The 25,898-nt window shown below is 33.7% G+C and overlaps 1 protein-coding gene and 1 pseudogene across 3 annotated transcripts in view; one reads left to right on the forward strand and one right to left on the reverse strand.

Annotated features, from left to right (window-relative positions):
• The first annotated feature begins 10,933 nt into the window (after positions 1-10,933).
• On the forward strand, positions 10,934-11,104 carry LOC129481496 (uncharacterized; annotated as a pseudogene).
• A 5,986-nt stretch (positions 11,105-17,090) lies between these two features.
• The window catches only part of GLRA3 (glycine receptor alpha 3), a 186,760-nt gene continuing 177,952 nt past the window's right edge, over positions 17,091-25,898 (reverse strand). For 2 of the 3 annotated variants that reach the window (XM_055276441.2, XM_063638452.1), the window contains one exon: positions 23,882-24,290. In XM_055276441.2, coding sequence (XP_055132416.1) covers positions 24,012-24,290 — 279 coding nt within the window. In that variant the 3' untranslated portion in view covers positions 23,882-24,011. Of the gene's footprint in view, positions 24,291-25,898 lie in introns of all 3 variants that reach the window. The other variant, XM_055276442.2, reaches the window with a different exon arrangement.

The following is a 25,898-nucleotide window of genomic DNA, read 5'->3' on the forward strand; positions in this document are numbered from 1 at the left end:
TACACCTTGAGAAGAGCAACCCCAAAACACATAATCATCAGATTCACCAAGGTTGAAATGAGGGAAAAAATATTAAGGGCAGCCAAAGAGACAGGTCGGGTTACCCCCGAAGGGAAACCCATCAGACTAACAGCAGATCTCTCGGCAGAAATCCTACAAGCCAGAAGAGAGTGGGTACCAATATTCAACATTCTTAAAGAAAAGAATTTCAACCCAGAATTTCATATCCAGCCAAACTAAGCTTCTCCTTCATATGCGAAAGAGAAATAAAATCCTTTACAGACAAACAAATGCTGAGAGATTTTTGTCACCACCAGGCCTGCTTTACAAGAGCTCCTGAAGGAAGCCCTAAACATGGCAAGGAACAACTAGTACCAGCCACTCAAAAAACATACCAAATTGTAAAGGACATCGACTCTATGAAGAAACTGCATCAACTAACAGGCAAAACAACTAACAGGCTAGCATCATAATGACAGGATCAGATTCACACATAACAATATTAACCTTAAATGTAAACTGGCTAAATGCCCCAATTAAAAGACACAGACTGGCAAATTGGAATAAAGAGTCAAGACCATCGGTGTACTATATTCAGGAGACCCATCTCACGTGCAAAAACACACATAGGCTCAAAATGAAGAGATGGAGGAATATTTACAAGCAAATGGAAAGTAAAAAAAAGCAGGAGTTGCAATCCTAATCTCTGATGAAACAGACTTTAAACCAACAAAGATCAAAAGAGACAAAGAAGGACATTACATAATGGTAAAGGGATCAATGCAGCAAGAAGAGTTAGCTATCCCAAATATATATGCACCCAATACAGGAGCACCCAGATTCATAAATTAAGTTCATAGAGACCTACAAAGAGACTTAGACTCCCATACAATAATAGTGGGCGACTTTAACATCGTACTGTCAATATTAGACAGATCAAGACAGAAAATTAACAAGGATATTCAGGACTTGAACTCAGCTCTGGACCAAGCGGACCTAATAGACATCTACAGAACGCTCCACCCCAAATTAACAGAATATACACTCTTCTCAGCACCACATCGCATTTATTCTAAAATTGACTATGTAATTGGAAGTGAAACACTCCTCAGCAAATGCAAAAGAACAGAAATCATAAAAGTCTCTCAGACCACAGTGCAATCAAAGTAGAACTCAGGATTAAGAAACTCACTCAAAACTGCACAACTACATGGAAACTGAACAACCTGCTCCTGAATGACTACTGGGTAAATAACGAAATGAAGGCAGAAATAAAGACGTTCTTTGAAACCTATGAGAACGAAGACACAATGTACCAGAATCTCTGGGACACATTTAAAACAGTGTGTAGAGGGAAATTTATAGCACTAAAAGCCCACAGGAGAAAGCAGGAAAGATCTAAAACGGACACCCTAACATCAAAATTAAAAGAACTACAGAAGCAACAGCAAACAAATTCAAAATCTAGCAGAAGACAAGAAATAAGGTCAGAGCAGAATTGAAGGAGATAGAGACATGAAAAACCCTTCAAAAAATCAATGAATCCAGGAGCTGGTTTTCTTAAAAGATCAACAAAATAGACTGCTAGCAAGACTAATAAAGAAGAAAAGAGAGAAGAATCAAATAGATGCAATAATAAATGATACAGGTGATATCACCACTGATCTCACAGAAATACAAACTTCCATTAGCGAATACTATAAACACCTCCATGCAAATAAACTAGAAAATCTAGAAGAAATGAATAAATTCCTGGACACATACACCCTCCCAAGTCTAAGCCAGGAAGAAGTGGAATCCCTGAATAAGCCAACAACAAGTTTTGAGATTGAGGCAGTAATTAATAGCCTACCAGCCAAAAAAAGTCCAGGACCAGACGGATTCACAGCTGAATTCTACCAGAGGTACAAAGAGGAGCTGGTACCCTTCCTTCTGAAACTATTCCAAAAAATAGAACAAGAAAGAATCCTCCCTAACTAATTTTATGAGGCTAACATCATCCTGATACCAAAACCTGGCAGAGATACAGCAAAAAAAGAAAACTTCAGGCCAATAGCCCTGATGAACATCGATGAGAAAATCCTCAATAAAATACTGGCAAACTGAATCCCGCAGCACATCAAAAAGCTTATCCACCATGATAAAAAAAATTAAATTTTTAAAATTTAGAGATGGGGCTTGCTTTGTCACCTAGGCTGGAGTACAGTGGCACTTGGAACAGTGCTAGGAACACACAAGGTACTCGATGAGTATTTTTTAATCAATGATTAAATCATAATCTTCTATGTTAGACACCAAGCATGTGTATGTATTTTTACATGTGTAAGGAATAATAAAAGGAGTGGAGTTTATTGTTTGTTTATTTTTGTTGTTATTTTTATCACATATAGATATTAAAACTGAAATGGCCTATTGTTCACTGATATGTTATGACTTCTATGAAAGAAAAGGTGCCCTACTTCAAAAAACAAGACAAAAAAAATTCCCAAAAGTAGCATAAGGTGTTATAATACCAAACATGCACATTTAATTTTAAGTATTGGAAACAAGAATATTTTGTAAGTTTTTTTAAGGTATATACCAGTTATTGTTTACATGAGACTTACTCAGATTGGTACGAAATGTTCCTAATTCAAATTTCAACCAGGATCACACTTAATTTTATAACCATGTGTCGGAATGCTTAAAGTAATGAGCTTCTGAAGGCTTACAGCCTTACACCCCATTGGCCATGTCTTAATGACAACACAATGAGACTTAATGTTTCTTTTCATGAAACATCCATCTGAGAGCAATAATTGTGTTGAAAGCTTTAAATTAATTTATGCCATTCATTTTTTTTTTCTGAAATTTTAGTCCCTTTGTGCAAGCATGTCATCTTTAGTTGATTGTAGCATGTTGTTTTCATGTAAGCTTTTATTTTCTCATTCAATGTCCTATGCACTTAGAATTTTCCATCATTTCCTTGTTTTGTCCCTTCTGATTCTGGACATTATTTCTAAGCAGATACATGAAACATATCACTCACAGAATTCTTGGTATTAACCGTATCATGGGTTACATAGCAAGAAAGGTCAAGGAGATTAGGAACAAATTAAAGTTTAAAAAACTTAGATTATAAACTTCATAAATACATGAAACCATAAATTAACCTGTAACTAAGTAATAAGGAGGCTTAATTAATAGGATTTTTATTAGATTTGCTTTCTTGGATTTAATATTCGATAGGAAAAGTAAATTAAGCATTTATATTTACTACTTGTATACTCCTGTATATCCATAATCACACAATAAAAATTCTGCTTATATTGTTTTTTGTCATTTAAATTCTCATTTTTCAAAACATACAATTTTGCCAAGTTCTTAAAAACATCCAATAGTAGGAATTTATATTCCAATGGCTGAGATTATTTTCATAATTTTCTCTGTATCTTTATAATAAACCTTTATCACCCGAATTAATCAAAGTGTGGCTTTGTTTCTTACAGTCCAAATCTAACTAATAAAAATGCAATCTGGTTTTATTTCATTTTAACAGACACCATTTTATTTTTTTACAAAAATAGGTTCTTACATAATATTCAATTTTTAAAAATCAAGTAAAAATGCCCATTCTCCAAGCATATAGGTTGACAGAATTTTAACTATGTCATGTTTATAGAGTACTTGCTTACTAAATTACATAATAATTTTAATACATGACAATTATATGCTACTGCCTTAGAATGGCCATACCAAGTAACACTGGATATATTTACATCATGGACAATGTCTAGTACATTCCCTGGATCCAATAAATATGTTTTAAAATAGTTGAATATGCTATAATATTTTGACCAATTATACAGTTATGACTCAGTCAAAAAGCATCTGAGGAGTATAATGACTGGGTTATTTTCATATGACAGAAGGAAAAACACATGAGATACACAGTATCTCAGATTGTCCTCTTATCAGCTAAATGGCCCTGTATAATAAGAAAAACAGGAGAGAACATAATTCTCAAAAATATGAGGAGAGCTGGCTGCAGTTGCATGTGCCTATAATCTCAGCTACTCTGAAAGCTGAGGTGGGAGAATCACTTCAGCCCGGGAATTTGAGGCTGCAGTGCACTGTGACCATGCCTGTGAGCTTGGGAATGGCCACTGTGCTCCAGCCTGGGCAACAAAGTGAGACTCTGTCTCCAAAAGAAAAAAAAAAAGAAACAGATTCAAATATCACTGGGTTTGTTTCTTTTGAACCCTTTATATTCAATTTTTAAAAAATTTATTTCTGAGATGAGTGTCGAGTTACATCAAGTTTTGAGTCGCCATTTTTAGAGTCGTTAACAGAACTGATTGACCATTTTAGCCCAAACAGTTGAACCATGATTGCTTGTAGATGATGTTCTACCTATTTATTCTTGCCCAGAAGAGTGCTCTGCACCATGTGGTCCCAACAATTCTTCTAATCATTGTATTTCTAAATGCTGTGACAAGAATGAACAAGAGCTGTTATGTTCATGCAATAGAATATTAGCCTACCATAAAAAAGAAATAAAATACTGATATACACTGCAACAAGGATGAACTTTAAAAACATTATGCTAAGTGAAACAAGCTATACACAAAAGGCCATGTATTACATGAGTTCATTCAAATGAAATGTTCAGAAATAGATAGATCAGTGGTTACCAATGGGTAAGGGGAGGATGGGAGGGAATGGTGAATGACTGGAAATGCATATGAGATTTCTTATTAGGGTGATGAAATATTTTGGACTTAGTGGTGATGTTTATGTAACTCTGTGAATATACAAAGGCCCAATGAATTGTACATTAGAAAAAGTGGCATCTGCATTATACCTCAATAAAAGTGTTATAAAAGTTATTTAGAGCTATGTTTTCATTTCTTGACTATTTAGCATTGATTGATTCAATATGTGTCTCTTTTGTGACACATACTGCATTTTTTTTGTGGCAATCATAGTATTAAAGTGGTTTGAATTGGAAACTCTTTTAATCAGGCTATAATTGAAATAGTACTCTAGGAATAATACTGGTGACAGTTTTGAGTTAAGATAATCTGTTTCAATAAATGTTATTGAAGATATGATGTATGGCAAATTATTTATGTGAATGAGCAAAATAAAATAGCGCTATATTTAAGTAAACATAAGAAGATTTTTTTTTACTATTATTATACTTTAAGTTCTGGGATACATGTGCAGAACGTGCAGGTTTGTTACATAGGTATACAAGTGCCATGGTGGTTTGCTGCATCCATCAACCTGTCATCTACATTAGGTATTTCTCCTAATGCTATCCCTCCCTCAGTCCCCCATCCCCCAACGGGCCCTGGTGTGTGTGATGTTCCCCTCCATGTGCCCATGTGTTCTCATTGTTAAACTCTCACCTATGAGTGAGAACATGCGGTGTTTGGTTTTCTGTTCCTGTGTTAGTTTGCTGAGAATGATGGTTTCCATCTTCATCCATGCACCTGTAATGAACCTTAACTCATCCTTTCTATGGCTGCATAGTATTCCATGGTGTATATGTGCCACATTTTCTTTATCCAATCTATCACTGATGGGCATTTAGGTTGGTTCCAAGTCTTTGCTATCGTTAACAGTGCTGCAATAAACATACGTGTGCATGCATCTTTATAGTAGAATGATTTATAATCCTTTGGGTATATAACCAGTAATGGGATTGCTGGATCAAATGGTATTTCTGGTTCTAGATTCTTGAGGAATTGCCACACTTTCTTCCACAATGGTTGAACTAATTTACACTCCCACCAACAGTGTAAAAGCAGTCCTATTTCTCCACATCCTCTCCAGCATCCATTGTTTCCTAACTTTTTAATGATCACCATTCTAACTGGCATGAGATGGTATCTCACTGTGGTTTTGATTTGCATTTCTCTAATGACTAACGATGAGCTTTTTTTCATATGTTTGTTGGCTGCATAAATGTCTTCCTTTGAGAAATGTCTATTCATATCCATTGCCCACTTTTTGATGGGGTTGTTTGTTTCTTGGAAATTTGTTTAAGTTCCTTGTAGATTCTGGATATTAGCCCTTTGTCAGATGGATAGTTTGCCAAAATTTTCTCAACATGTAAAGAGTTTTAATAGGTCAATGTATGCCATGGCGGAACTTAATTTGTGTTTCCTGTCTTCAGGAATACCAACTTTACACTCTGCAACTGGGTCTATTGAAGAATACTCATAATTACAAGAACAGATTACCCCAGAGACACAGGCAACCCCTGACATTTGCTGCTAGTTCCATAAGTTTTAAACCAATTCCATTTTATTTTGGTGACACAACTGATAAATAAATTCCTCCTAAATGGGCATTTCATCCCTCTTACAGTTACCCTCGTGGTTGAACTATTTATAAACTATACCTTTACATGCAAGTGGTTGCATCTTACTATTAATAATTATGTTGTTTATTATTTAGTGTACTTTAGGGTTTTCCCCCTTTCCCAAATGAAACCATTTTTTAATCAATTTGTCTTAGATAGAAGTAAACTTTTTCCTATTTTATACAGTTCCTTTCTAGGTAGCTTCCAAATGAATGCCATTCTTACAGTCTTCTTAAAGTTTTCTTACAAACAGATTGTATGCTATCTTTATACTATTTCTGTATGAGATTTCTTTTATCTTGGCCACAGCTAATGAAACCAGGAGTGGTTATCTAAACGAAACTAAGTCAACTTATAAAGTCACTAAAAGACTGAGAGGTAGCCTAGATGCAAAACTCTGACCAATAGAGGGAGGCTATATTGGAATGTGGCCAAAGCAATTAAATTCTTGTTTTTGGAGGGTCTGAATAGGGGATCTATTGAGGAGGTTAGCATTTGGTGGTGAGAGAAGAAGCTGAAAGAGACTGTAGAGAAACTTCAAGTCAGGTGAAGACTTTCTCCTACTCCTCTCAGTAGTTGCAGAGTAGGAAGTAGTGTATGCTTGCTCTCAGGGTCTTATCAGGTAGTTAATTATTGCTAGTGTTTTATTGTATATTTTAAACGACTTTCCAGTATCTAGAAATACTGGCTTTCCCATGCTTCAATCACTATTATTTACACAAATACTTATCAAATGCTTATAGGCCAAGTGCATATTCCAAATCAGGATACATTAATGAACAGTAGTGCACTCACCTTCCTGGAGTTTATATCCCAATGGCCAAGATTATTTTCATCATTTTCTCGTATCTCAATAATTAACTTGTATTACCTGAATTAATCCAAGTGAGCATTTGTTCCTTGTAGTCTGAGTTTAACAAATAAAAATGTGATTTGTTTATTTCATTTTAACGGGCATTCTTGTATGTGTGTCTTTCACAAATATTGATTCATTGAATTTTCATGACAATTTTTAAAAGCATCTACATTTTAATAAGGGGAAATAAAGGCAAAAAGAAGTTTAAAAATTGCCTAAAGGAGATGCTGCTAGTAGCTAGTAGATGGTGCAACCAGCTTTTTAATTTAGGTAGTTTGGCTCCAACAATCTCTTAATCACTTTTCTATGCTACCTTTTAAAACAATTTTGGTAGAATTCCCTTTGTGTTCTCAGTAATTACATTTATATGGATATGATTTTATAATCCAGTACTCATCTTTTGTCTCCTAATTTCACTTTTCTTGAGGATAGGTGTCCTATTCAGTCTTTAATATATATCATCACAACTACCTACAGCTGGAGGACTACAAATATTATAGGACGATGAGGTGATAATATTATTGGTTACCTTGTCACCAGTTACATCAACAGGTACTAATTGTTTTTTGAAACCTTTCTAGAATCATCAATCACTGTAGAAGCACATATTATCATATACAGTGACATCATGGTGAATCACAGTGATTCTCAAAGGGATATGTGCATATTAACATATCTTTTATATGCCATAAGTTCTGAATCATAGGGGTGAATTGACATAACACAGTTAGCCTCCAGATACTACAGTAATTCTTCTGAAAGATGACTTACATTGTTGTATAATATCATTGAGAAAGTTTTCAACGTCATTCTCACCTTTGCTATGTGTAAATCTCCATTGGTTTGGATACACTTTTTTTTTCATTTTCTTTAGGTTGTTTTACTATATAAAATTGTGTGAAAAGGTTGAAAATATGTAGATACTTGAAACCCATATGCAACATTTGGTTGACCTCATTCTGCCTCCTCAATGTATAAAAGTGTGATAAACACCAAATACAAAGTATTATATTCACACTCATTACTGACAAACATATTTTGAATGTGATTTATCTTCCCATCTTTGTTTCGATGATTGAATATTGATGTAATTTGCCAAGATGCCAGAATATACGTTTTTGCAGACGTTTTTGATATTTACCCACTAGCCCCACTGGGGCAATGATTGTTAAAATTCAAAGTTGCACATATTCTATTGTAATTCATTAGTGTAAAAGGATTAAAATGTTCAAAATGTTGCAGGTGGCTTTCAAAGTTATCCCCTGAAGTGTGAACTCGTTACCAAGGAAACATATTGCAAATGTTAGTAAATCTCTCACTGACTTGCTTTTTACACGTCTCCATGTTGGCGTGTATGCTGAGCCCATTTAGCACAGTGCTGCTGGCAGCTTCCATTCCTGTTATGTTTATAAATACACTCGAGCCTCACAAAAAAACTAAGCAGAATTGCTTGGAGAAAATTTTTCTGGTTTTCTTTTGAGTGAGAGAGCAAAAAATCAGAGGATCACATTGATTCGAAATTCGAAATGGTTTCGCCAGCTTAAAAAATCTGGCGTGATAGAGTTGCAGGGAATTTGGGGGAACACCAAACAGTAAAACAAACTCAGCAATTGTCATGATAATAATATTTAGACTAAATCATAATAAATCATCTGGATAATTGCAAATTTGAGTGGTGATAATTTTGGGAACATGTGATTAACATATTAGAGATTAGAGTTAAAATTTGCCTTATAATAATGACACTTTCTGGGACAAATAAAAGACCATTTTGTATTTTTAAATAATCTTTTTAACCACATGAAATGTTTACTATAAAAAAATTGTGGTTATATTGTCATTCAGATACTTTTTTACTCTCAACTTCCCAACTTCAAGGCATGCGTAAGTCCATAAATTCTGAATGTGAGAGATGTGTGGTGCACTGCAATGCATTATTGTATCTGTTTGGAAAGGTAATATAGCTCCCTGTAACGGAAGGACATAGGCACAAGACAAAGTAATAAGCCATAAATAGAATTGATACTTACATCCAGTCAGAATATTTATATTTAATTTTCTTAAGAAAATGATTAAATAAGCTAGGCTATAGTCACCCTGACAATCCATTTTATGTCTCAATTTCCACTACAACCAACATTTGATAACTGGCTATATTTCATTGATTCATTTATTAGACGACCACATACTACTGACTACTTACTAGATAAGTGCTTGAGGTTTCAAAAATAAACAATAAATGGTCCTTACTCTAAGGATTGCAGTGTTAGTGGTGGCACATATACAGGGCAATTACAGTCATGTGGTATTAGAGATATGAATTAGAACATGTGTAAGTCTTCTGTTGATCTTGATCCTCATTACTAAACTTTAACTCACCCCATTAATGGAAAGACTGTAAAAACTATTCGTCTTGTTGTACGAGGAACAGCTTACTCATGGTTTCAAGCATGGAGTCACATTCACTATGATTGGGTAAAGGTGTGGGTGACTAAACCAGGCTAATACTAGGCAAGAGGCTATGACTTCCAGCATTTCTAAGAAAGGAAAATCCATACCATTTTGGCCTCAAGCACTCTTTTTTCACTTCCATTTTTTGTTTTTGTTTTTTGCTTATTCCTCACTAGGGATGACTATAGAAAATTAACATGACTTCTAGGTAACTGGGCTATTATGCAGCCATCCCCAATGTTTAGAATGCTTTTCAATGCACCGACTGTGTAATTTAATGTGGTATTGTTCTTCCCCTCACATGTGTCCCTCTGGCTCTACTGAACATACTGAGCAGGGACCTTGAACCTAATTAATCTCCTAAATTTTTAAAACCTGTGATGACCTAGGGCAAGCATAAATTTGGAAGAAGCAAAGATGATATATTTATCTTGAAACATTTCAATTGAACGTCTGACTTGTTGACTTTATTGTAATAGTTTATTTTTATTTATTTATTTTTTTGAGACAGAGTCTCACTTCATCTCCCAGGCCGGAGTGTGGTGGTGCAATCTTGGCTCACTGCAACCTCTGCCTCCTGGGTTCAAGGGTTCAAGTGATTCTTGTGCCTCAGGCTCCCAAGTAGCTGGGACTACAGGACTGCGCCACCCCGCCCAGCTAATTTTTGTATTTTTTGTAGAGACAAAGTTTCACCATGTTGGCCAGACTGGTCTTGAGCTTCTGACCTCACGTGGTCCGCCCGCTTCTGCCTCTCAAAGTGCTGGGATTACAGGTGTGAGTCACTGTGCCTGGTCTATTGTAATAGTTTCTAACTTGTCAGAAAGAGTCACACAAAAATTATTTTATTCATTGAAAACCCTTCTGATTATTTCAACCATGACTATCGTTTGATTTATGTGTTTGTTTTTCAGGTTTTGAAAATGACTGCTAAAGAGTTTATAAGCTGCAACATTTTAAGTAAATTTTATTATTAATTAATACACAGAAATCGAAAGTAAACTCATGGTTTGAAACTTTATACCAAACCTCACGTAAGCAATAAAAATATCATAAATTTATTAAACAACAAACATATACTTAGGAAAAAACAAAGGGGAATAATGAAGAGCAAAGAGGCACCCAAATTCACTTTTTAAAAATTGTTATGTATTTATTTATGTATTATATTTATTTAATTAGAGACGGGGTTTTGTCATGTTGCCCAAGGTGCTCTTGAACTCCAGGGATGACTCCATCTGCCTGCCTCAGCCTAAGTGTTAAGATTACAGGCGTGTATCACTTCTCGGCCTTTTGGCTAAGATCAAGTGTAGATTACAGGCGTGAGCCACTGTGCTGGCCAAATTAACTTTTAAAGGCTAGCCTAGTTCAAATAATTTCATGTTCCCTTTCTTTTTCCAAAATATGCTTTTCTGTATTACAATTCTAGAAGACTTAGCATGGTTTTTAGGGATGCCAATTCCTATGTTTTTAGATTATTCTGAAATTGGAGGGTCATATTATTTATATTTTGTCTTCCTAAATTATAATTTTACCATGTGCGTAAGATGTTGATTTACAGTATATTTTATTTTTCTTCAGAAAGACATAAAGGAGAGATGAATCAAGGAATTTTATCCAAATGCTTTTCAAAATTAGTTTCATGCATGACGTAAAAGTTTTTAATGTCTAATTGAAATATTTATATTTTTATTATAAGTAGAAATTGATATTAAGAATGAAATTTAGCCATATGTTGAAAGCCAGAAAGTAGTAGTCAAAGAACACATCTAAATTAACAACTATTTGCTTTGTGGTTTAAACATTGCAATTAAGACACTATTGTTACTTTGAACATTGAAATAAGGCAAATAACATGACATACAATTGGAACTAAAATGTGGCCATCTTGACAATATATTTTGATATTCCATAGATTATTTCTCATATATATGTGATATCATGGTGCTAAATCTTTATACTATTAATGGCTGGTTAACTCAATTAAATAAACCAGTTGTTTTAATCTTTTAAGGTAGTGGTTTCTTATATGCTATAATAATGGAGAACGAAGCGAGAATTCTCTTTGTCTTTTCTTTTTGCATGTAAGCTTCTGTCTACATTTAGCATATCCAACCTTTTGGCATTCAGTCAACTGTGTGGAAGAGTACATTGACTTCAAATGAAGCACAGAGAAGTGGAACAGGAACTTCATGTTAGGGATCTAAATGCTGATGAGACCCTTGGACATGCTTTCTTGACTTCGAAATTAATATATATACTCATCAGTACCCTGTCTTTCTATTTCTTAAATTAGCTCAAGAGAGCAGTATGGTTCCCAGCGATGGTTAAACATTTCCACCAAGAATCCTTAGTGAAATTGGAAAGTAATTGGAAGACAAAACAGGTATCTATGGCATATTCTCTTCTGTAACACTGAATTTTTTTCTGTTTCTGTTTCAGATTTTATATTCATTCTACTTTTACATTTTTAGTATGTATTTCTTTTAAACTTTATGGTAAAATTGTCTCCACAGGAAGATATTAGCATTTGTCTCACAGTTTCTAAACCCTCTTACTACAATTTGAAGATCAAGAACAGAGACCGATGGAGAGTGTAGTTCTGGCTTCAACAGTGACTAAGATCAGTAGCACTGAGCAAAATTGCCTTATATCCTTAGGCTCCATTTCATTGCTTGTAAATAAAGGTTTTGAGAAGGTTCTGCCACAAAACTGTTTAATGAAGCTGTTAAAGTGTAAGGTTTATATTGACTTGTTGTATTAAAAAAATTTAAAACACCCTTTTATGCCAAAATCTTGCCCCCAATCATTAATGAAATTAGCTTCATGGTTTTTTTTGAATGACATCTACAATTCCCAAACCAATGAGAGGGAGCCCTCTTGTGGTTTAGGCATAGAGTGGCTTATGTTCTATCTGCATTTATAAGATACAAGAATGTATAATCTTTGAAAAGTGTAACAACCTTAGATACCTTCTGAATATGATCTAAAATTTATAGGAAATTTAAAAATTATAATTTTGGGTATGTATAGTTGTTCTTTAAACAATTCAGGGGAGTTTTTGAAACTAAAAGTATGCAGCACATAGTATGTTGCTGTCTGTAATTATATTGTTATTTAGTAAAAACCTTTCAGTATATACTTGGTTAGTAGTTATAATGATCAGTAAAGATATCAGAGTGGTTCAGGTCACCTCACTTAGGAAGTAGAGGACAAAATAATGACATTAAAATAGATAACTGCATATTAAATACCTTTTACACTCTTTAATTGTATTTCTGAGTGATAAACATAAAACATTTTGATCACTTAGGGATTTACCATGCTTATAACAGCAGGTGAACTTGCTATATTTTGTTGCTTTAGAATACAATATATAACACATATTAAAAGGTAAAAAAATAAGTAAAAAATTTATGAAGCTAAGGTTAATTTATTATTAAAGACATTTCAAAAATTAAACTTAGTGTAGCCTAAGTGTACAGCCTTTAAAAACTCTACAGTAGTGTGGCTGGGCATGGTGGCTCATGCCTGTAATCCTAGCACATTAAGAGGCCAAGGCAGATGGATCACCTGAGGTCAGGAGTTCAAGACCAGCCTGGCCAATGTGGTGAAATCCCATCTCTACTAAAAAATACAAAAATTAGCTGGGCATGGTCATGGGCACCTGTAATCTCAGCTACTCAGGAGGCTGAGGCATGGAGAATTGCTTGAACCCGGGAGGCAGAGGTTGCAGTGATCTGAGATCACGCCACTGTATTCTAGCCTGGGGTATAAAGTGAAACTCCACCTCAAAAAAAAAAAAAAAAGGTCAACTGTAGTGTAATAATATCCTAGGACTTCATACTCACTCACCACTTACTCAGGGCAACTTCCAGTCTGCAGGCTCCTTTCAAGTTAAATGCCCTATATAGGTGTACTGCATTTTACCTTTTATTCCATATTTTTATTGTACCTTTTCTATGCTTATATATGTTTAGAAACACAAATACTTACCATCGTATTACAGTTGTCTGCAGTATTCAGTATAGTAACATGTTGTACAGGTTTGTAGCCTAGAAGCAACAAACTATCCCACGTAGTCTAGCCTAGATGTAGTGGTCTATCCCATGTAGGTATATAGAAATACACCCTATGGTGTTTGCACAATGACAAATCATCTAATGACACATTTCTTAAAACATATTCCTGTCGTTAAGCAACTCATGACTTATACTAGCACGTTAATATTACTTTTTAAAGTTTCTTTTTAGAATTGAAATTATATATCCATTAGGTGAATAAGTCATATGAACATAATTTCCCTAGTTGTATCTTTGATGACTTGAAATACCATCTTTTTTCATTTAACCCAGCATTTTCATTAATGTTCACAGATAATATAAAAAAGATATTTCAAATATAACCAATTCACAACAGTAAATTGATTCTAATATATTTGATTTAAAGAAAATTGCAAATAACATACCGTGTCCATTTGTTTCTCGTATTCTTTTCCATTCAAGAAGGAAAAAACACAAATTAATCACCTAAGTTGGAAAGGTATTTCAATCTGCTATATGCAATGCATCGATACAAGTTCCATCACTTTAGAAACGACTGAGTCTTGCTTAGAGATTATTGATTACCTAGGAGAAGTACTAACCTAAAGTGAAAATAAAACTCTTGTCTATGACACACGGTTCCTGCAGATTATTTCCTGTTTTGCTTTGCTCCTGAAAGTGGAGGAAGCTTTTCTGTTTGTTACCCATTGAAGTTTTCATGGCCTAATAATGTGGAGACTCAAAAAATTTGCTGATGATAAAGAGGAGAACAAAGGAAACACCCAGCTTCTATTCTGGTATTTATCAAATACAATGTGATAGAGTAAAGCTGTGTTTCTTAGAAAGGATCTAATAATTTATTATAAATCTTCTTTAATTTTCTGGCAATTAAAAATAAATTTGTGCTTTTGGATTTTCTCTTATCTGTCAAATAATTTGGCAGTTTGAATAAATTTATTGTTTTCGATTTATATTTCATTCTCATTTTCTTTGATTAGCCACTTAGGAAATTCAATATTATACCTGTAAGCTTGATCTTCCACAGAATAAGTATTTCAAACAAGGTCAATCTGTAGGAATTTGCTTTTTTGGGGAGACAGAAGTTATTTAAATAAGACTCTATAAACATAATTATTTCTGTAACAGATCATTTAGAAGAGTTATTTTTTTTCCCCCAGAAAGAAAAGGAAACTGACATCAAAATAGTGATTTTGTAACGGCTTAAGGACAGAGACTAGTTTGGAAGATCAAGAGCCATTAGGTTACAGAACTGCTAGTGAAGTCACATGAGTTTTAACTAGTATTCATTCACTGTTTGAAGAGCAAGTGTTCAGACAATTCATTCCTCATGTCACAGAATGGACTATAGATGATGATAGGATTCTCTCCTGGACCACACTCTGGTCACACTCCTCTGAGATCCCTTTTTGATTAGGCCCCAACTTGGGTTCTGTTCTTGGCCTAGTTAGTTCAATTAGGCAAGTATTCTGCTGGTTCAGTTTAACGAAAATCCCTTATCTTTGATATCTAATCAAATTTCTTATCCCTCCACATTCAGTATCTTATCACCTTGCCTGCATTCAGCAAGAATTTTGCTAAGTCAGTTTAGCCAGAATCCCTGTGAGGTTTCCTCTCTAGTAATTTTCCACCCACTGACCATCACTTACCCAAAATCCCCACTTATCCTGGTATTCAGAATGCAGCCCAGTTCTATACTGAGGTCTCTCTGTCCCCAGTGCAATAGTTCCTGAATAAAATTTGCCTTCACTGCTTTATGTCCAGCTCTGATTTTCTTTCACAGTGCCAGCTTCTGTTCACAACCCAGCTTCCAGTTAACAGTTTGCCCAAGTGAATTTTTAAATACTGTCAGAGCAGTACAATGTTGGATAAAGAGCATCCATAGAGATAACCTGATAAGACAACACATGGGGTCAAACATACAAATATAAAGAAACATAAAAACAAACTAAATATTTATAGTATACTGCAGTAAATATGGTCTCATTCAATTTAGGATTCCAATGAATGTGTAATTAAAAATGCAAATTATACAAAATTACAAAGAAGGAATATATTTAGAAAATCAGTTTATCAAGGCAGAAAGCAACTGTCAGCAAGTGTATACTGAAATAAACTATGTAGAGAAAAATAACCAATGTAGTGATATGGAAAATGATGAATATCATGAGAGTAATGAAAATATTTTAAACCATAGTAGTACAAACTGACTTAATAAATCATAGTTTACCAATTAGCTTCTTTCCATTCTTAGTGTGGTCACATTACATTTATTCCTATACATTTTGTTTAGGGATCTATTACCTATAGACATCACTAGCATTTGTGCTTACAGATGACCTGGCCTGATTCTATGGCAGTATTTCAGTACAGAGTTTTTGCTGATGTCATGATATGAACCATCTAAGCAATTAGTGAAGGCCAGCTTATTGAAGAAAATCATCATGCTGATTTAGCAAGGAATTTTCAATCTAAGTTTTTTCCTGAACTTTGTGCCAGTCAATATATAAAAGTGTCAAAGACTGTTACATATAAATTATAGGTACTTTAAAAATGATAGACTAATTATCACATACCAAATTGTAATATTTTCTTAAATTTCTTGGCCTGGTGTGGTGGCTCATGCCTCTAATTCCAGTATTTTGGGAGGCCGAGGCAGGCGGATCATGAGGTCAGGAGATTGAGACCATCCTGGCTAACACGGTGAAACCCCATTTCTACCAAAAATACAAAAAATCAGCCGGGCGTGGTGGCAGGCGCCTGTAGTCCCAGCTACTCGGGAGGCTGAGGCAGGAGAATCTCTTGAACCCGGGAGGCAGAGGTTGCAATGAGCTGAGATCGCACCACTACGCTCCAGCCTTGGCGACAGAGTGAGCCTCCGTCTCAAAAAAAAAAAAAATTTCTTATTTGTTTACTAATATTCTATCACTAAACTCCAGTCTAACTCTGTGGAGGAAAAAAGAAAGATGAAATTATAGACTTAAAAAAACATCAGTATTGCATTTTGAAATAGTCTGTACGGGTAAGTCAAGTGAAAGTGGTTTATTCAATAAACAGATTTTAAGAAGTCTTTCAAACAAACAAACAAAAACTACAAATACACTAACGCCAAGTCATTTTTCTAGTTAGTAATACTTCTTCTCTCATTCTATCCTTAGTAGAAAATTTCCATTCACCATCCTTCTCACTGTGCTTTTCCTGTAATGGAATGCATATATTAAGACTTCTCTGAATGATATATCACTGACTTTGTAATCCTAGATGTAATAGTTTCCATGAGAACAGGAATGTAGCATTACTTTTGTCAGGAAGACAACATGATTCTTTGGTAAAATCTGGTCTTTAAAAAAATTAGACAAAAGAGGTATCCATATTCTTGAAAAGTGTTCATTTTTATTGTTTCGGATCAAATTATCTATAGTTACATGATAAATACTTTATACTGTTCACAGGTTAATGACTCTGATAGAGAGTCTGTTAGTTGCAAAATTGAACTAAATATAATGAAAAACAAGTTGATGAAATCGTGCATAAATTTTTAAATATATTTTCGGTATAATTTCCTGGAAAAATATGACAGCATCTGGACAAGGAAGACAGACTTAGACATAAGACTCAAGAAGACAGAAAAATAATTTACACCATAAAAACCATAAAATAGCAATACTTCTTTTAGTAGTCCTTTAAACAACTTGACTCACTAATAATGAAGTCACTGTATATCACATAAAGATGGTACATGGAAAATATATGGCACATTTTCTTTTTGTTTTGTTTTTCATAGCATATCATATTATATCTGTAGAATGTCAGGGTACTTCACTCTAATCCCCCCCCATATTATCATTTATCATACATTAAAATACAAATTTAAGTAATGACCATTGAATAATTCATAGAGAAAAAAGTGAAGAAGTGCAAAATTATTCAAGCATATTCAAGTACAATTTTACATCTGAATCCTTTCCTGGCATTTAAGTCACAGCTCTCTACTATTAACCAGCCAGGCTGGATACTGTGTATGTGAGCGGGGTTGCCCAAAGGCACCACTGCTAAAACCACCCCAGAGAAAAAGAAGCTATTAAAATAAAACAACTTAATCCATTGTAGTTTTATTATAGCTTTACTCTAAAAATGCATCATATGGTTAATATGGTTTGCTGCTAGTTTTTTTAAATTCATATTACTTTGTAGAGTTTTATATAATATCTTCATACCTGAAATAAATTTAAAAATATTTAATTTAAATTTATTGCTAAGTTATAGGAAGACATTAACAGTTAATGAAAATAATATACATAGAAATTTTCATCAATTTCTATTTATCTATGTAGATAATTAATTTTATATTTCATTATTTTATAAGCCTCATCATTGTTTAACACTTACAATGCTCTCATGAATTGTTTAAATAAGAATAAAGCTAGTGATAAGGGGTTGATTGAACTTAAACACAGACAGCAGAAATGTGAAAATACCTGCTGGTTGTCTTATGGGAGGGGAATAAATTTACTTGGTATTTTAGGAAGTAAAAGTCATTTCTTGATGAAGATTAACATTTTTATCATCTAGAGTTATGTCACAATGGAACAGAAGACTGCCCTCAGAGTAATGAGCTACCTGTTGCTATCTGGGTGCTCGAAGAATGTGGATAATGTAATGGTGAAGATTCTGACACTGGGAGGAAAGCTGAACTGAAACACATCAAAGGTTTATTTTAAATTCTTTTTTTGTTTGTCTGTTTGTTTTTGAGACAGAGTCTCACTCTGTCACCCTGTTTGGAGTGCAGTGGTGCGATCTTGGCTCACTGCAACCTCCGTCTCCTGGGCTCAAGCGATTCTTCCACCTCAGCCTCCCTTGAGTAGCTGGGATTACAGGCACCCGCCATCATGCCTGGCTAATTTTTGTATTTTTAGTGGAGACGGGGTTTTATCATGTTGGCCAGGCTGGTGTCTTAACTCCTGACCTCAAGTGATTTGACCGCCTCGGCCTCCCAAAGTGCTGGGATTACAGGCGTGAGTCACAGGGCCGGGCCTACTTTTAATTCTAAGAATATAAATGAGAGACAACTAAAATTAGTTGCTTGAAGAAAGAAAAAATGATAAAACTTAAAAAGTGTTAAATTGATCCTTATGAAGAGAATAAGCTTCTTATGAAGAATAAGCTTGTTATGAAGAATAAGCTTGTTAAATTGATCCTTATGAAGAGAATAAGTTCATTCACATCAATTCTCTCACTTCTGGAATTTTTTCAGCCATCCAGAATTTCAGATCTTATTACAAAGACACTAAATTTAGCGCTTGGGACAGTGCCAGGCACACATAAGGTACTTGATGAATATTTGTTTAATCAATGATTAAATCATAATCTTCTATGTTGGACACAAGCATATGTATGTATTTTTAAAATGTGTAAGGAATTCGAATACATAGCCAGGGTTCAAAATCACTTTTTAAAAATAATACTCCATCACCTTAAATGTCTCCTCTTTGTTTATGTGTTAACCACTAAAAGTATTAAGAAAACCACCTCTTCAGACACTACAAAGTCATCCAATATTACTAGCTGTCTTTTGAAAAAGCTTTTTGACAATTATTTAGCTGTTCTTCAAAAATGGTTCAAATAGTGTTTTAGAATTCGATTGTTAAGGGTTAAAGACTTGATCCAGTTAGCTTTGTTTATGTGTTTTTGAGGCAAAAGATTGTTGCATAATTAAGAGCTGGCCAGATTGAATGACTGCATGGTTCATATTTTCCACCAGCAATCACGTAATATTGCAAAACATATCACAGGATTATGAACCTTTGTCTAGAAAAATTGACTGTCTTTGTATTTTTAATCTGAAGGAATTCATCTCATTACCAATATGTGTGTGTGTGTGTGAGAGAGAGAGAGAGAGAGAGAGAGAGGGAAAGGGAAGAGATGAAGACATTATTAAGATGTAAAATGTAGACCAAAAAAACAGGTAAGTGGGTCCTAGCTACTAACTTGGGTTTATATCTCTTGGCCTCATATCTAGAAGAAGCTTCCCCAGGATATTTTTCCCTGCCCTAGTTCCGTTTAAATTGTAGGGAGTTATATTTTACACATGGCCTATAAGTATCTTTGTTATGGAAGAATATGCATCACTTTACTTTTTAAGTAATTGGAGTACCAAGTGTCTCCCTATGGAAGTTCACTTTTTAATATCACTATGTTTGTAAAGAGGAGTGGGGGCTGAGATAAAAGTTTAATTTTAAAGTTAATTAAATTAAGGCAATTTACAGTGTACACTGCTTATTTATTCATGTAAGGTTTATATAACAATGAAAAAAATGCAGTGGCTGTATTTACCACTGTAGTACACAAGTAAGAAAATAAAAACCAGTGTATCTGCTGAGGAAGATGTCTCTTATACAGGTACAAGATGCAGTGGGTATTATGGGTATTTTATTTACAAGAGGGAATCTGTGTGAACATATACACTATGTCTTCTAATATATTGTATTAACACCAGATTGTCTTATATTTGGAATGGCTTGCTTTTCTTTGCTAGTTCAGTATTAACTAGATGAAAAATACGGGTCGTATATGCTTATAAATTTTGGGAGTTTATGCTATTATCTATGTTGCAAAGAGTGTGGAATCACTTTTGGAGGAGAAGATATCATGACCTCAAAGACTGTTAATGATATCTGTCTAAGGATCATTAGATACACTTTTGTTCTCAGAGTTTTGTTCTCAGAGTGCTCTAAATTTTTAGGGGACACCTGTGAATCACGGTGTTGTCAGTTTCCTTCTTTTCCATTTACAAAATACTGGAAGTATTTTCCATTTCAATTTTGGCAAGTCTCTTGTATTCTCTCATGTCCATTACCTGGAATGTGTACTTTACAGATGAAAGAAAAATTTAGCTGCCAGTATAATATTCAGTCCTCCCAAGTAACCAGCAGGTTTAAGTATGTTGTGTTGAGAAAAACGGAAAAGCATATTTTAAAAAGTGGAATAAAAAATGCTCAGAAAAAGGGATGTATAGTATGGAAGATACAACTAAATCTTTTTTCAAATATTATAACTACTTAAGTTGCGCTGAGTACTAAAGTAGTGAACAGCTTGCTCTCTTCTGTTAGTTAAACATTTAGATTATTTCTTCATTTTTTTTCTAAAATTTCCCTTACCTTCCACGAGATCCTGGGTATTCATTAACTAATACATGAATTCATGTCTTAGGGATATATAAATATACAAATACTTATAATTCCAAATTAAAATAAAAGTTATTAGAATATATCAACAGAATAAGAATTCATTCTAGAATAAGATGAGCAGCCTGGATGATTCCCTAATATAGCCACTGAGAGTTGGATGGGCTCTCCAGTGCCATGGAGAAACTTTTGGAAGGATTAGAGAAGTTTTAAACACCCTCAGCTTTCTTGCAAATACAGTGACTCTTGAATCTACTTAAAATTGTAAAGTAAGTTCTAGAGCCTCATTATGGTTTAAGTCCAATTCTAATGGTTAGGAAAGAAAGAAAAGGTTGGGCACATATATGCTAATGTATAAGATAGCCTAGAAATTCATGTGCTGTGGAATCAAATATTTCAATGATTGAGATATAAATAATTCTTTTTAAGAAAATGATATAAACTGCATACAAAAAAATCCCATATTTTCTAATGTGGCCATTTAAAAATACTTCAGAATATGCGCATTGGAATTCCAATTTGTGTATATAGTAGTTAATGTATATGCACACATTTTTAATTTCTTGCCATTAATAATTTTGTGGTTGGTTTAATTTAAAATATTCTGGTTGAACACAGGGCTTATTGAAGCAAATATTATCTCAGGATGCTAATTGCAATGTAATTTTTCAGTTTTAAAAGGTCTATAAGAGTTCGTAGGAGGAGACACATTCCTTTAAACATATTGGATTCAGTCACATGTGCCTTGTCACTGTTGCCTTGTGAGTGAAAGCTGTTAAAGTATTTTCTTAGTGCAGTAAGACAGTGACAAATATAATAGGAAAGGAAAACTATGCCTAAGGAAAGTGTAATACTTTTGAGATAGATTTCTCACATACCAACGTCCTTGTTGACAATATTGTCTCATGTTTGGTATTTTCACTTTCTAAGTTTCAGATTTAACAAAGACACATTTTTAATATTCTCAAATATGGGAACAAGTGATGTCTGTGAATTTCTTTTGGAAGTAAGCATGTTTGCATTCATTATATTTCTGTTTGCTCCTGGCAGAATTCACTTAAGCAATGTTGGGAAACTTTTGAAATAAGATGTGGAAAGTATAGAAAAATGTATTCAGGTATTTCAGAGACACATCGAGATGATATAGTCTATAATTACCTCAAACTCTCCTGCTAATTCTCAAGGAATACAAATGACATATCTTGCTCTAATCTTTAGCACAAGAATATGTTTCCATGGTTTTGTTAAATACACACCAAATGAAGAAGCATATGTTTAATTTTCAGGTGCACAGTCCTCAACGTGGGTACATACAGAGTAACAAATTCTTTTAGTTGTGGCATTTGCACATAATGCCAAACATGATATTATTTCCTTATAGTGTTCTTTTAAGTTACTTATAAAGGAGGGGAACTTGGTCTTTTACTAGCAAAAACTGCTTAACATTTACTATTTTTTAAAATGTTACTTTAAAAAATTACAATTGTATAAGCTGATGTACAGTAACATTGTAAAGGTTTTAGTTTTAAATGGTAGTTTTTGCTTTTAATTTGAGAGTGGTTGAAGGGTAGAAAATAGCAATCTTGTTAAAGAACTGGCTTTTCTATTGTACATCTGAGTTCATTGTTTTCCTAATGTTTAAAGTTTTCTCTGTGAATAATTTGGTGGACTGAGTTTGTGCATCTGACCAATAATTAAAATACCTAAAAAGCATTCCAAAGCTTTTCCAAATACATTTATGGTAAAAAGAGTTAAAAAAAATAGCAAAACTGAAAAAGAGTCAGAGTCTGGTTCTGTTTACCAAGAACTCTATCATGCATTTGCACCCAATTACACTGCAAAAAACAAGTTACTAATGCTCTGTTGTTGTTGAAGTAATCCCATGGGGTCATTGAAAAATTTTATGTAAACATTTCATTTAAAATTACTCACATCTTGTGAATGGCTTAGATTTTGAAATCATTAATTCAGAAATAGAAAAACGGTCCTCCCTTTATAGAAATGACTTACTTATATCATTTAAAATTAAAACTTTCCCTCCTTATATTTGGAGATAGGAGTTGAGACCCATATAACATTGATGGGAAAATTGTTTTTATTAAAAAATCTTTCATGAATCCATTTTGTTTTCATTGTATTCATTTTTATCAAAATGTAAATACTTAAATCCCATTGAATTTTAAAGTCACATTCTCAACTAAAATATAAAAGTCTTACTGAATTTTGTTCAGTTATATCAAATTATTAAACACAATCACATAGAGTTAAGCAGCTATTAAAAGTCTAACAAAAACAAGGGCGCTGGCTTGAATTGTTCAATGTTTGGCAATAACTAAAAATACATAGCTATAACACTTATTTAAAAACAAAGTTGTTTTCCATATTTCCATCTTTGTTCCTAGCGATATAAAGTTTAAGAAAAGTAGATTGTGACTGTAACACGATCTCTTATTTGTTTTAAATTTGCACAGAGGAAAACTTAATATTCTAAACAATTAAATTTAGTATTCCAAACCATTAAAGTCTTTTAATGCTCTTATTTAAAAATTGTTGGTTAAATAGTATTTATATGTACAATCCTCCATTAATATGAGTGAATTTCCCACTGTAACTAATTATTTTCCCATTTTGTAACTATACTATAAGAAAATAGTTTTAAATCTCAAACTATTGGTTTTTATTATCTTTATAATTTTCCCCTTTTCCTTTCATAAAATTTACTGTGCAAAATTTGCTTTTGTATGATTTAATAGCATTGAATTACAAATCAAGGAATTTCAAAGTAGTTTTCATGTCTAGTATTATGAGATAATATATAACTTATAAACACATTGGCAGTAAAGCTTCCACTTGCATGGTTTACTGTGAAAAAACAAATCACCTGGAATTAATATGAAATAGAATCCCCTAATAAATATTTTATATTCATTAAAAGAATCTTATCTTTCTCATGACTTTGCATAGCTAACCAAAATACAAACCTTTTCCATATGCCATTTTAATACAATGGTCATCATTTGTGTACCACACGCACACATATACACATACACACCAATGGCAGAGACACTTTCTTCTGAATTGACCATTTGCACTTGCACGCCCCCAGAGACTTAATCTTGCTGCTGATGAATATCCTCATGCCTAAGAATTTTATAGATAACCCAGTAGAAAATATTAAAAATCAAAAAAGCTAATGGGAAGCAGGCTCGGGAGATGGTGTCAATCTTCTTGGCCCGGTCGATAAAGACCTTCCTCATTTCATCAGGGCTTTTTGGCATTACCTGGACAGGGTGGTTGGGGCCCTTTGGAGTCATGCCATCCTTTGCTTGTAGACATGGTCCCATTCCATAGGCTGTGAAGCTGAATCGGCTTTCCCTTACCTCATCATCCTGTCAAAGAAAAATGTGACAAAGCCCTTTAATAATAGAATAGAGCATGTATAACACGCATCTCAGAATCATAAACGATTTTATCATGGTTAATATTTACATTAATATAAGGAAAAGATAACCGAAGCGTATAAAGATGAATTGGTTTTTATTCCCTATTGAAGTTTTATTTATTCATCCTGCTGCATTGTAAAGATGTGCCCATTAATAAACGTGAAATCCCAAAGGGTATGTTTTAATGGGAAAACTAAATTCTGATATTTTCTACATATTGCTTGAATATCTAAATTTAAAAAAAACAAGATAAAATCTATTGTGTTACATGTTCATAAACTAGATTTTTTTTTGCATTATTTGTTTAAATGGATACATGTGTGATGTCGAAGGGGAACATACCAGGATCATTGACTGAATTTTTCTTTCTCATGGAGACAAAACTTTTAAAGCTTTTTCTTTCAATTCGAAGTCAATTCCTCAGAAAATACAGTCTAGTTCAACAATACTGCTTGGTTTATGTTATTCTCCCTTTATGCTACGTTTCTGTTTTACGCTAACCTTTTTGGAATACTTAGAAGATGGTCATGTATTCTAGTTTATATGCGACTACCTTTCAGGCACATTGGTTGGGTTGAAATTATGAATTATATCTGGCAGAAGTTTATTTCATGTTAAGAACATAAACTTTTCATAAATTTATTACTATGTTCTTCTAAAAAGTATCATTTCTTTTAAACGTGGCAAACTGAAGAGAATTTTCCATGTTTGTAAATGAAGGGACTTAAAGAAAAATTTAAATAAAAAAATATTTAATAATATATGATAAATGAAATATACTTGAGAGAAATATAATATTTAATAACATAATGCAAATTATTAACAATTTACTTTAATACATTTATTTAGAATGTAATGGTAACTGGCTACCAATGAGTAAGGGTTTATTTGACTACTAAATTGAAGGTCTAAAAGATGAGGAGACATTTAATAAAGTTGTTATATCTCTCCTATGATAATGCTTTTTCATAATAATATAAAAGATCAAATAATTGGCTTGAACTCTTGAAAATTATGGGCCAGGCACAGTGGCTCATGCCTGTAACCCCAGCACTTTGGGAGGCTGAGGCAGGTGAATCACAAGGTCAGGAGATCGAGACCATCTTGGACAATATGCTGAAACACTGTCTCTACTAAAAATACAAAAATTAGCTGGGTGTGGTGGCACATGCCTGTAGTCCCAGCTACTCGGGAGGCTGAGGCAGGAGAATCGCTTGATCCCTGGAGGTGGAGATTGTAGTGTGCTGAGATCGCATCACTGCACTCCAGCCTGAGTGATAGAGTGAGACTCCGTCTCCAAAAAAAAAAAAAGAAAATTATGTTGGTTCTTTGAAAGTAGCTCCTCAATGAATAATATATTATAAAATATGAAAGTGAAAAAATAGAAGTTATTATGTATTCTAAAAATGAGAAGATGACCAAAGTTGATGCAGTAGGGTATAAGATAGTTATTTTGGGAATTATGAAAGTAATGTGATTCCACCTGCAAAACAAAAGTATATGATTATTGGAAAATATTCCAACTGTAAGATGTATAAGCCATTGAATTTTGAG

This window comes from Symphalangus syndactylus, chromosome 4 (genome assembly GCF_028878055.3).
Source record: "Symphalangus syndactylus isolate Jambi chromosome 4, NHGRI_mSymSyn1-v2.1_pri, whole genome shotgun sequence".
Lineage (NCBI taxonomy): Eukaryota > Metazoa > Chordata > Mammalia > Primates > Hylobatidae > Symphalangus > Symphalangus syndactylus.